Source organism: Cetorhinus maximus, chromosome 18 (genome assembly GCF_964194155.1).
Source record: "Cetorhinus maximus chromosome 18, sCetMax3.hap1.1, whole genome shotgun sequence".
NCBI lineage: Eukaryota > Metazoa > Chordata > Chondrichthyes > Lamniformes > Cetorhinidae > Cetorhinus > Cetorhinus maximus.
Genome location: NC_135896.1, coordinates 81,944,607 through 81,957,591, shown reverse-complemented (window position 1 = coordinate 81,957,591; position 12,985 = coordinate 81,944,607). Strand labels below are relative to the sequence as shown.

The 12,985-nt window shown below is 42.8% G+C and overlaps 1 protein-coding gene across 3 annotated transcripts in view; it reads left to right on the top strand.

The window, feature by feature from the left end:
• jmjd7 (jumonji domain containing 7) overlaps positions 1-8,852 on the top strand; it is a 29,037-nt gene extending 20,185 nt beyond the window's left edge. For all 3 annotated transcript variants that reach the window (XM_078563071.1, XM_078563070.1, XM_078563072.1), the window contains 2 exons: positions 4,438-4,597; positions 7,495-8,852. In XM_078563071.1, coding sequence (XP_078419197.1) covers positions 4,438-4,597; positions 7,495-7,583 — 249 coding nt within the window. In that variant the 3' untranslated portion in view covers positions 7,584-8,852. The remainder of the gene's footprint in view (positions 1-4,437; positions 4,598-7,494) is intronic.
• Positions 8,853-12,985: the final 4,133 nt, after the last annotated feature.

Genomic DNA, 12,985 nt, shown 5'->3' with positions numbered 1-12,985 from the left:
AGTCTGACAATGCACAACTCTCCCTCACTATAATCCAATTCATGTGCAAGTCATTATCTTTCTGTCATCTGTCATCCATCATCTATCTGTCACAAGTCCTGTGGCAGTGGGTGAGCGATGTAGCAACAGGTGTGGATTCACTGGGAGCTGTAGCTGCAAATCTGCACACAAGTGGTTCAGGCAACAGGGTCATTTTTAACTGGAATGAAGCAGAAGTGGAATTTGGCAGCCTCCTGAGTGACTGAGCTGCCCTTTCCGGACCACACTGCTCACCTCCCTAGTATGTCGAAGGGGCAAAAAAAGGTGCTCCAAGCATTGGCTGTTTCACCTCCCTGGCCAGCAGGTTGAGCTGGCAAGGATCCCATCAATGCGGTCGTAAGTCAGTCTCAAAAAATGAAAGTAAAGGTGACACCGGTCACCATTTGCCCATGGAACATGCACACCTCATGAACAACACCACAGCCGACAGACCTGAGAGAAGGACTGCTCTTATCAGTATAGGGCTGGCAAGGTACAAGGTCCAGAATGCCACCCTCAGTGAGACCTGTCTCCCTGAGGAGGGTCAACTTAACGAAATTGGTGCAGGCTACACATTCTTTTGGAGTGGCCCTGGAAAAGAAGAACAGCGTGAAGCTGGCGTAGGCTTTGCTATCATTAATTATCTCATCAGTAAGTTGTCTTGCCTTCCCAAGAGGGTTAATGATCATCTGATGGTGCTTAAACTCTCCCTATAAGGCAGCAGACAAGCAACTCTCAACAGTGTGTATGCCCATACCATGGTCAACCCTGATGAAGTTGAGGATAAATTCTATGATGACCACAGGACTGTCCAATGCAAGCTCAGAGAAATGCAAGACACTGGCTGAATCAGAAAGCAGACAACTTCAGTCATATGCAGACCCCAAAGACTTGTCTAAATTCTGCGATGTCTGAAATCTTTGCTACTGTGCCAAAGTCAGACAAGTTAATCATTTTTGGTAACTTCAACGCAAGTGTTGGTGCAGTTCACCAGACATGGGAAGGGGCCATCAAAAAGAATGAGGGTGGCAATTGCAACAATGGTGCTCTCTTGCTGAAGATATGCTGAGCATGAGCTCTTAATTACCAAGAGTTTTCTGCCTTCCTAATCACAAAAAGACGTCTTGGATGCACCACCCTTCCCCAACACCCTCCACTCGCTTTCTCTACATTGGCATCTAATCAACTATGTTATCACCAAGCAGAGAGACAGGCAGGAATGTGTAACAAAAGCCATGTATGTCACTGACTGCTGGACTGACCACTGTCTTATCATTTCAAAGCTAAACATCAAGACCATAGATGTCCCCAGCGCATGAAGCCCCAGAAGCGTCTCAAACAGGCAATCATGAAGGAATCTTTCTCCGAGAAACTCGAAAGACATCTGTCTACAGAGAAAATGGACACTTGCTGCATTGAGAATGACTGGATGACTTTCAGAGATAAATTATACCCCACTGCTCCAGAGAACTTTTGCCCCACCCCTCGTAATCATCAAGATTGGTTCGATGAAAGCATTGAGGTAATCCAGAAACTACTGGAGGAGAAACTACCTATACAGGGTATACCTCAATGACAGGTCATCACTATGCCTACCGAAACATCCACAGGACTTCCAGTGCAAGCTCAGAGAAATGCAAGACACTGGCTGAATCAGAAAGCAGACAACTTCAGTCATATGCAGACCACAAAGACTTGCCTAGATTCTACGATACTCTGAAATCTGTCTACGAGCCCCAATTCTTCACAAATCCTTGGTGCCGATGAATCAATATTGCTCACAGAAAAAGCCAAAATTCTAGAAAGATGGGAAAAGCGCTTTAGCCACATCCTCATTTACCCTTCATCCATCAATGAAGAAGCAATCAACAGGCTGCCACGGGTTGCCATCAACTGCTCTGTTGTTGATCCTACCACACAGTTAGAAACGACGAACGCAATCAAACTCCTGTCTAGTGGCAAAGCTTTAGGATCTGATGCTAACCCAGCTGAGGTCTACAAGGCTGGAGGTCAATACTTGGTCAAAAAGCTTACTGGACTCTTTCACTCTATGTAGAAGCAAGGAACCATCCTGTAAGAATACAAAAATGCCTCCATGTCCACCTATACAAGTGAAACAAACTCTCTAATCTTGCGACAATCATAGAGGAATCTCACTCCTCCATATTGCCGGAAAAATCTTTGCCAGAACCCTTCTGAACCACTTAGTGCAACATCTTGACCAGAATACCTAGCACAAAGGAAGATGGTTGTGGTTGTTGGAGGTCAATCAGCTCAGTTCCAGGACATCGCTGCAGGAGTTCCTCAGGGTAGTGTCCTAGGCCCAACCATCTTCAGCTCCTTCATCAATGATCTTCCTTCCTTCATAAAGTCAGAAGTGGGGATGTTCACTGATGAATGCACAATGTTCAGCACTATCCTGACTCCTCAGATACTGAAGCAGTCCATGTCCATATGCAGCAAGTCCTGGACAATATTCAGGCTTGGGCTGATAAGTGGCAAGTAACTTTCATGCCACACAAGTGCCAGGCAATAACCATCCCCAACATGAGAGCATCTAACTGTCTCCCCATGACATTCAATGGCATCACCATCACTGAATCCCCCACATGATGCCAGGTATGTAGGCTGTATGACCCAGCGACTGGCGGGTCGTATCAAATAGCACATCCTTTTGGCTGTTTGCAATAGGCAAAGTACTGACTTGCCCATGCTTACAAAACTCAAGACATTGTGGCCAACGTGATTCCGCGTTTGGATGACATTTACTAAACAATCCTGATTGTGCTAACAATTACGCTGACAACCATTTAAGATTATCAGTCAGACTCGCAGCATCGTTTACTTACGCATCCTAGAAGCCACATATATTCGCACATAGGGCCCTGTCTTTTACAGACAGAAGGAACATGTCCACGTGTTGCACCTCTTCCAACTAAACAAAACCTTGGGGGACAGCTATTCCCTGGTTCATTCCCCTTGGGGAATGCCTTAATCAGCCAGAGTCGACCTGCTTGGTTTTAATTTGAACAAAAGCATGGCAGTTAACTAAAATGAAAGCAAAATACTGCGGATGCTGGAAATCTGAAATAAAAACAAAATGCTGGAAAAACTCAGCAGGTCTGACAGCATCTGTGGAGAGAGAAACAGAGTTAACATTTCAAGTCCGTATGACTCTTCTTGCTTCCATAGGGAGTCTTCCCAAGCATGAAATCAGCATATCTGAATCCTGCCCTCGCTTGATGCCCACTTTCCAGCAGAGACCACAGAATGACTCTTCTTGCTCTGAAGAAGAGTCATACGGACTTTAAATGTTAACTCTGTTTCTCTGTCCACAGATGCTGTCAGACCTGCTGAGTTTTTCCAGCGTTTTCTGTTTTTATTTATCTTGGCAGTTAACTGTTCTCTGCTGCATTCTCTATGGCAATGCCTCTACCAAACGGAGTCCACTTGCCAACCAATCAGTATAAATTGTTGTTCCCTTTACTGTTGGTTTATCTTGCGAGCTGCCCTGATGTGTGCAAGACAAAAAACTTCGATAGCATGTCTCCTTTTTCAGCAATACTCAAATTTACTGGTGTTTTTCCTTTTGTTTTTGTATTTGCCCCTCATTTTTCTTCTACCCTGAAGGCTGCAACTCTTGCTCTTCTCGTTTCCATAGGCAGTCTTACCAAGCTTGAAATCCGCATATCTGAATCCTGCCCTCACTTGATGCCCACTTTCCAGCAGAGACCACTAAATGACTACCGAGTTTGGGAGCTCTAGTTGACTTTTGCGCCCCTCCAGGGGCATAGAGGCCATATGATCAATGAATTCAGCACAGACTAGGAATCAAATCTGAGACTTTTTGGCCAGCATATGTTTGTAATCCACCAGGCTGCAACTTAACCTGGCAGGCCGCTGGGGAGCTGTATACAACCACTGGATTTTATAGGAACTTAATGTTATCTATTTTCCAATATGAATCCCTGATATTTATTCTTGACTGTAATATCATCTGGGCATGGGCTCCACCCCAACACAAACTTTAAGCTGACATTCCAATGCAGGAATGCTGCATGGTTTGAGGTGCTTCACTTCAACGATATTTTAAACTGAGACCCCGTTTCCCTACTCTGGTGAGCATTAAAGATTCCATGATACCAGTTGAAGAAGAATAGAGTGTTTGGTGCCCTCACTCAATTAACACCACCAAGAAAGAAATGAATTGATTACACATTTTAATACTGTTCATATGATTTTAGTGCATTACGGCCACCACATTTGCCTATAGAACAGTAAATGCATATCAAAACACAGTAATTTGTTGCATGAAACAGTTGAAGAGACATAAGGCAAGTGTGACTGTTCTTCATATCAAAAATGGCATCTACCCTGGTTTTATGTAACTAATGACCTCTCCTTCTCTCCCAAAATCAGGTACCTTGGATTCCTCTTGACCCCCTGAACCCTGACCTCGGTCTTTACCCTGAATATTCTCATGCAAGGCCCCTCCACTGCACAGTGAGAGCAGGCGAGATGCTGTACCTCCCCTCTCTGTGGTTCCACCATGTCCAGCAGTCGCACGGCTGCATTGCAGGTACAGTATTAATGCGATTTGTCACAGAAGTAAAAGGTAGATGTCAGGCATTGGTCCATAGAGATTTAACACCACATAGGATGATACAAAAAGAAGAGATTAGTGAAAGCAAGTATGGACCCATTAGAGGCAAAGAGAGGTGAAATTATAATGGGAAACAAGGAAATGAAGAGACATTATACAATACCTTGTATCTGTCTTCAAAGTAGAAGACTTGAAAAGCATTCCGGAGATAATGGGGAGCCAAGCACCTAGTGATAATAGGGAACTTAGAGACCATTATAAATAAAGAAATAGAAATGGAGACATTAATGGGACTAAGTGGCAGTAAATATCCTGAACCTGACAACATGCTTCCTTGGATTTCCTATATAGATAACAAATGCATTGGTTTTAATCTTCTAGAACTCCTTAGATTCTAGAACAGTTCCCAGGGTTTGGAAGGTAGCAAACGTAACCTCACTATTTAAGAAAGGAGATAGAGAGAAAATCGGCAACTATAGGCCAGTTAGCCTAACATCAGTAGCAGGCAACGTGCTAGAATCTATTATTCGGGACATGGTAACCAGGCACTTAGAAAATCATAATATGATTAAGCAGATTTAACATGGATTTATGAAAGGGAAATCACATTTGACAAATCTGTTAGTTGTTTGAGGAGTAACTAGTAAGATGGAATGAGGGAACCAATGGATGTAGTGTATTTAGATTTTCAAAATGCATTTTGTAAGATGCTATACAAGAGGTTATTACACAACATTAGGACTCATACAATTGGGGGTAATATATTAGCATGGATTGAGGATTAGTTAATGAACAGAAAACAGAGAGCAGGAATAAACGGGACATTTTCAGGTTGGCAGGCTGTAACTAGTGGGGTACTGCAAGAATCAGTACTTGGGCCTCAGCTGTTTGCAATCTATATTAATAGCTTAGATGAGGAGACTGAGTACAATGTATCCAAAGTTGCTGACAATACAAAGTTAGCTGGGAAAGTAAGCGGTGAGGATGTCTCAAAGAGGCTGCAGAGGGACATAATTTGGGTGAGTGGGCAAGAACACGGCAGTGGAGTACAATGTAGTAAAGTATGAAGTTATCCACTTTGAAAGAAAAATTAAAAAGTAATATATTCTTTGAACGGTGAGACACTGGGAAATGTTTGCATTCAGTGGGACCTGATGTACATGAATTACAGAAAGTTAACATGCAGGTACAGCAATTAATTAGGAAGACAAATGATATGTTAGCTTTTGTTACTAAGTGATTGGAGTATAAGAGTAAAGAAGTCTTGGTACAATTATACAGGGCATTGGTGAGGCCACACCTGAAGTATTGTGTTCAGTTTTGGTCTCCTTACCAAAGGCAGAATATACCTGTACTTGCACTGGAGGGAGTGCAACAAAGATTCATTCAACTGGTTCCTGTGAACAGAGATTGAGCAGACTTTGGCCTATATTCCCCGGAGTTTAGATGAATGAGAGGTTATCTAATTGAAACATGTAAAATTCTTTAGGGACTTGACAGGGTAGTTACTGCAGAGGATATTTCCCCTGGCTCAGGAATCAACAACACTGGGTCACAATCTCATTAAGGGGTCAGCCATTTAGGACTGAGACGGAGAGAAATTTCTTTGAAGGGCTATGAATCTTTGGAATTCTCTACACCAGAGGGCTGTGGATTTTGAGTTGTTGAGTATATTCAAGACAGAGGCTGATAGGTTTTTAGACACTAAGCGAATTGAGGGTTACCAGGATAGGGTGGGAAGGTGGAGTTGAGGTCGAAGATCAGCCATGATCATCTTCAAGGGCAGAGCAGGCTCCAGGCTCGAAGGGCCAAATGGTCTACTCCAGCTCTTTATTTCTTACATACTGAACAGAATGTTATACAGGGAGCTGTACATACTGTTCAGTGTGCTACGTAGGGTGAGCTTTGCGCACTGAAAAGCCTGAAACTCCAGTCAGGTTCACCCCCTGCCCCAATACTGAAGCAGCCTTTATCAAAGTCACAAATGACATACTATGGGACTGTGACACAAACAGCTCCAATTTTTCCATGTCTTTCTCCAATAATTTATTTATAGCAGGCAGCAGCTTAGTCAATCTGCAACTTCTCTATTGCTTCAACATACATCCAATGTAGCATGGAGCCCAAAACTCCATACTTTAAACTTAGTAAGGCTTTAGATTCACCATTATGCCTTGACTTTTATATTCTTGTATTCTATACCGTTGCCTTAAAACCCAGTATTTTGTTAGCTCTTTTTAACAATATCCATTTTAGTTGCCGCTTTTAATGTTTTATGAACCTGACCCCTAAAACTCTTAGTTCTTCCACATCATCTAACATTCCTCCATTCAAAAGATTATTATTTGTTTTTTTCATCTCAGTTACTGACACTGAATCCCATCTACCTTTCCCTTGTGCCCCCCGCCCCATTCTACCTTCTTCTCGCTGTCTCCTTTGGAGCTTCCTTTCATTCTCAGAATTGGTTTAGTATGCCTACTTTAGAATTTTCTGCAAATTATGTCACCCCTTCCTTTAACCAGATTATTGATGTACACGACGAACAAAAATGATCTCAGACCAGGTGCACCTAGGTCAGATGTATCACACACACGCTGTAAAGGTAGTCTCCCAATAATGTGCCTCAGCCCCACTCTCAGGATAGTACCCTCTACTGCTCCAATGTGACATTATTCCCAACTGTAACCGTCCTGTTGTGTCTCTGGGTGAGATTACCAATTCAGTGCCTTATTTGAAGCCCATGCTCAATAAGAATGGACGGAGAGTGCACCGTCAGAACGGCAGAGCAGAAAATTAGGTGTTTTCAAGACAAAATTGAGAGGAAATACAGCTTTTCGTACTGTACCAAGTTTGGTTTCATTTTTCTGTTTCAGTGAATTTCTGGTATGACATGGAGTACGACATCAAGTACAATTACTTCCAGTTTCTGGACGCTATAACAAAAGCGATGAATACAGTGTGATTAACCCAGTCAAAGTTCCAGAACAGTTCAGGTAGAGACAAACCGGGATCCAGACTTCATGAACTCCTCCATATAAATTCAGCCAAGACTACGTGATCTGCACCAGAAATACTGTTGACACATGGGCTGGGCTTTTTACTGTGTGCCTTATAGGTCCTGTGTGACCACAGCAAATGATGCACGTTTGTTTTCACTTTGGTGAGACAGTGCCAGTTACCAAGAGCAAATCATTGTTACAACTGCAGGGTTCGTTTTTCATCACTATATAACTAATAATGTGCTAGTAACTCAATGTATATAGACCAGACCTTGTGTTTACATGTACAATTTCCCAGGTTCGAATGGATAAATGTGGTGACATGGAATGAACACAAATCTGCTGCTCCCCAAATGGAGATGCATGAGTTGGTTTTGAAGATGGTACATTTTGTTCTGAATCATTTCAAGGCACTTAACATAATTATTAACCTAGTTCATCAGGTAGATGGTAAAGCAGTGACTTGGGCATATTCTTCAATGTTGGCTCCACACAAACTGCAAAACTCCCATTGCTAATGATAATCCACATCAGCAACTCACCAAGCCGCCTCCAAAAGCACCTACCAAACCTGCCTCTACCACTAGAAGATGGATGGGTACATTACTACCTGCAGTTTCACCTCCAAGCCACACACCATCCTGACTTGGAACTATATCTCTGTTCCTTCACTGTCACTGGGTCAAAATCCTGGAACCCTGAGACTGTACCTATACCAGGTGGACTGCAGCGGTTCAAGAAGGAGGCTCACCACTACCTTTTCAAGGGCAGTTACGGATGGGCAACAGAAGTTGGCCTAGCCAGTGACGCTCACATCCCATGAAAGGATTAAAAATAATATCATGGTTTGAAAAAGATGGTTGAACTATTTAACAAATAATCATTGGGATCCCATGTGGAGCACTCCTTCATGACCATTCAGGCTACACCTGCCTTGTGATGTCAAATGGTTGTGCAGCTTTCAGAAAGGTGCAGGTGGCTAGAAACTCAGGAACACAAGGTCCTAACTCTGTATCAGGCAATGTCTAGTAAGCACAGGCAGAACGTTTTACTCTACCTCACTAATTGCAATAAACAGAGCATAAATAACGGTGAACAGTGGTAAATGAACTTCATTCTGCAGGTCAGGCTGATGGGCGCAAAGTAAAATAGTATTGCAGGATAACCTGGATATTCCTGTTTTCCAACATATACCTTGTATTTGTTGTATAATAAAATATCCATATGGTGAATATGTTTCTGTCATTTATGGCGTGTTGTCCAAACTACTTTGGTCATTTAAACCATGTTGTTAAGTGGTTTATACACAGTACCCACTAAATCACAAATTGTCAACTGTGGTTTATACCTGCACACGTCATTAGTGTTTCTCTGCACTATACCACGCGGTGCCATTAGTGGATTCTGGCCACTAAACCAGTGCCAATGGGAGAGGGGGGTTGGGGATGATGGGGGCAGAGGACACTTTGAATTTTAAATCCCCTCAATCCTGAAACATCAGCTGATGACTGAATCTCCAACTTGCAGATTATACATACAACTTGCTGCACGTTAACTGACACTCAGCCCTTTGCTGAGATGTCAGGATGAATGCTGTCAGATCGCCAGATATTCAAGCCATTTTCCAGCTGGTCTGTAGCTACTAACCTACTAAAAGACCCCCAGGTTTCAGGATCAAGTCCCCTCTTTTCTAGTCCTCCTCTTTAAAGCTTTTGTTTTAACAATTTGCTTGTATATAGCACCTTTATTATAGTCAAACTTCCCAAAGTGAATCACAGGATATCTGATATCATTTGGCACTGAGCCACATAAGGAAATGTTAGGACGGGGGAAAGAGGTTGGTTTTGAAGAGCATCTTAAAGGAAGAAAGCAAGGTAGAGACAAAGAGAGGTTTAGAGAGGGAAATCCAGAGCTTAGGGTCTTGGCAGCTGCAAGCACAGTACCTAATGGTGGAGCAATTAAAATCATGCACGGCCAAAAGTAATGCACCCTCTAATTTTTTTGAGAGTGCACGTGTGAATTGTCCCAGTGTGTGGACCCTTTACATTTTTTTTGTGCGCCTATGAATGTGTGTTAACTTAAAGGGGCAAATTTGTGCACAGCCTGTGAAGGAACTCTTTAGGCTGCTGTGTGGCTGTGCAGCTTAGAAGAAAAATTGGTAGAGAGGGCAGAATTGGAGGAGTGCACAATGTAGATGTGAGCCAAGGATAGATGCTTGGGGGATACCAGAGGTAATGGTGCAGGAGTGGGAAAAGAAGTCATTGCAGGTGATTCTCTGGCTACAATTAGATAGTTAAGAATGGAACCAGACGAGTGTAGTGCCATCCAGCTGGACAATAGTGGATAGGCTTTTGGAAGAGCATGGTGTGGTCAACCATGTCAAAGGCTGCAGACAGGTCAAGAAACACCAGGAGGGATCATTTACAACACATTCAAGGACTTTGGAGAGGAAAACGATGTTAGAGATTGGGTAAACAATGTCATATCCATTTAAGTCTACGCCCTTTGGCCAATAGAGTTGACATGAGGGCCATATAGGGGTGAGAGTGAATAATGGTTTTAATTGAGCTTATTCACAACTCTTCCTCAACCTCGATAACATTAAGGCTAGGGCTAATAAGTGGCAAGTAACATTCATAACAAAAGTGCCAGGCAATGGCCAGCTCCAACAAGAAAGAATCTCATCATCTCTGCTTGATATTCAATGGCATTACCATCACTGAATTTCCACCAGTAACATCCTGGAGGTCATCACTGACCAGAAACTTTATGGACCAGCCACATAAATATGGTGGCTACAAGAGCAGGTCAGAAGGTGAGAATTCTGCATCGAGTAACTCAGCTGCCAGCTCCCCAGACCCTTTCCAGCACCATCAGGACACATCAGAAGTGTGACGGAATACTCTCCATTTGTCTGAATGGGTGCAGCTCCACTGAAAAACACTGAAAAAGCACAACATCATCCAGGACAAAGCAGCTCACTTGATTACTACCCCACCCACCACCAGCGCAGAGTGCCAGCTATGTGTACCATCCACCAGATACACAGTAGCAACTTGCCAAGGCTCCTTTGACAGCACCTTCCAAACCTGTGACCTCTATCACCTAAAAGAACAAGGGCAGCGGACACATGGAACACTATCACTTGCAAGTTCCCTTCTAAGTCATGCACCATCCTGACTTGGAACTATATTGCCATTCCTTCACTGTTGCTGGCTCAAAATTGTGGAACTCCTTTCCTAACAGCATTGTGGGTTTACCTACACCATGTGGACTGCAGCAGTTCAAGAAAGTGGCTTACCACCACCCTAAAGGCATAAATACTGGGCTTGCCAGCAATACCTACATCCCATGAATGAATTAAAAAAATCATTTATACAGCTATCTATGCTCCACCTGAACCTCCTCTCACCTTTTTATCTAACCCTACTATGTTAATGCTGTCGGTGGTCCAAACAGAGCTTTGTACAGCTGTAGTAAAGCTTCCAGCCCTTTATATTCTAACCCTCTAATTATAAAGACCTCCACTGCTCTTGACTTTTCACCATTTAAGTAATACTTACCTCTACATGCAAAATAGACAAGCCCACACACACACCTGCATTGAAATCCATTTGCTACAGTTTTGAAACATTGATTTTTTTGAGTTGAAATATAATTTAATTAAAGAGAATGATTTTGTAAAGTAATTATTTTGAGAAAACTGGTTTGGAATTTTCCTTAGCACACACTTCATATGCCTATGTTATTAGGGGATTCATTAGCTATGGTGTTACCAACTAATTTATTCCAACTAATAGTAACTTTCAAATGGAAATGGGATATATGCGTAAAAAAAAGTTGTAGGGCTATGGGGAAAGAGCACGGGGACATGGGTCTAAGCGGCTGGTTCTTTTAAAGAGTTGGCGATAGCGTGGTGGACCAAATGGCCTTCTGCTGTGTTTTATGATTTTATGTACAGATAATGCTCAGGAGACACAGCCCAGCTATCAAAGCCTTGGCCTCCCAATGTGATATTAAGCTATATCCAGCTCCGCTATCCAGATTTCCATGCTTCAGCTGATTGGATTTATACACAAGTTCTGTGATCCTCTGGGAGTCTGATCTGGCCAAGAAAAATTTAAGCTTGATGTCCCAAGCTTAAGTCATTCGATAATTCTAGACTTGTCAGTAGGACGTGTTGATATCACCAGTCCAGTTATCCCAAGGCTGAGCTTACCAGTTCCAGAAATACCAATTTATCCTGGGATGGAACCTTACTCTAGCGATGTGCTTTTTATTGAAAGGGTTTTCTCTGCCCCATTCCATGTAGAGCAGCAGCCATAGAGTTTGGAAGAACCTATGAAATCAATAACACCTCTAAAAGCTGCAGCATTCTCTCCAGCCATATTGGGGGCTTCTGGTTAGATGATGTTGCTAAAATCCTGGCATGGTGGATGGGGGGTGGGGTGCGGTTTGGGAGTGAACCCAAAATCTTTCAACTTAGAGGCCAAAGGGCTGCCAAGCTGACAAGGGAAAGAGGGAAGATATTAAAGTCTGAGTCCAGGATCCAACGTGACAGACTGGATTGTCATTTTTTAGCCATTGTTTCCAGGCACATCATAACTGAAAACCTCCTAGCTGGGATTCGTCCAATGTTGACAATTTTCAGAACGAGAGGAAGGCATGAGTTAGAAATGAAGGGGGAGGGAGAAAGGGAACTATAGAGAAAGAAAGAAACTGAAACATTTTCAACAATGGGGAACCAGCAGTGTTTCCTTGAAGCCATTATCCTTCTCAGGTGGCAGAATCCTATTCCACTGGCCAATTATTTTTTGTGGTCTCTAAAAAGGAGTGGAGATCCCTGGCCTGAATTAAAAACAGTTAACATTTAGCAGTTAGTGTCTGCTTTAACTACTGTAATACCATAAATTGGCTTGTGTCACTCCATATTGTTCCATCCAGACTGATAGGTTAATGGAAACAGAAAGTGCTGGAAAAATTCAGCAGGTCTGGCAGCATCTGTGGAGACAGAGACAGATTTGACGTTTCGAGTCCAATAAGACGACTTATAATGGACTCGAAACATTAACTCCGTTTCTCTCTCCGCAGATCCTGCCAGACCTGCTGAGTTTTTCCAGCACTTTCTGTTTTTATTTCAGATCTCCAGTATCCACAACATTTTGCTTTTTTGATAGATTAATGGTCTCTGGACTCTGCTGGCTGGCAGGATTAGATAGGCGCTGTTACACTTATCACTTCACTGGCTCCTCATATTTACATTGGAAAGGATATATCAGAATAATAAAGCAGACTTAGCTTCAATGAAACAAACTCATCTGAAGCATTTCCAGACTACCCTGCCCAATACATTCAATCACATCTC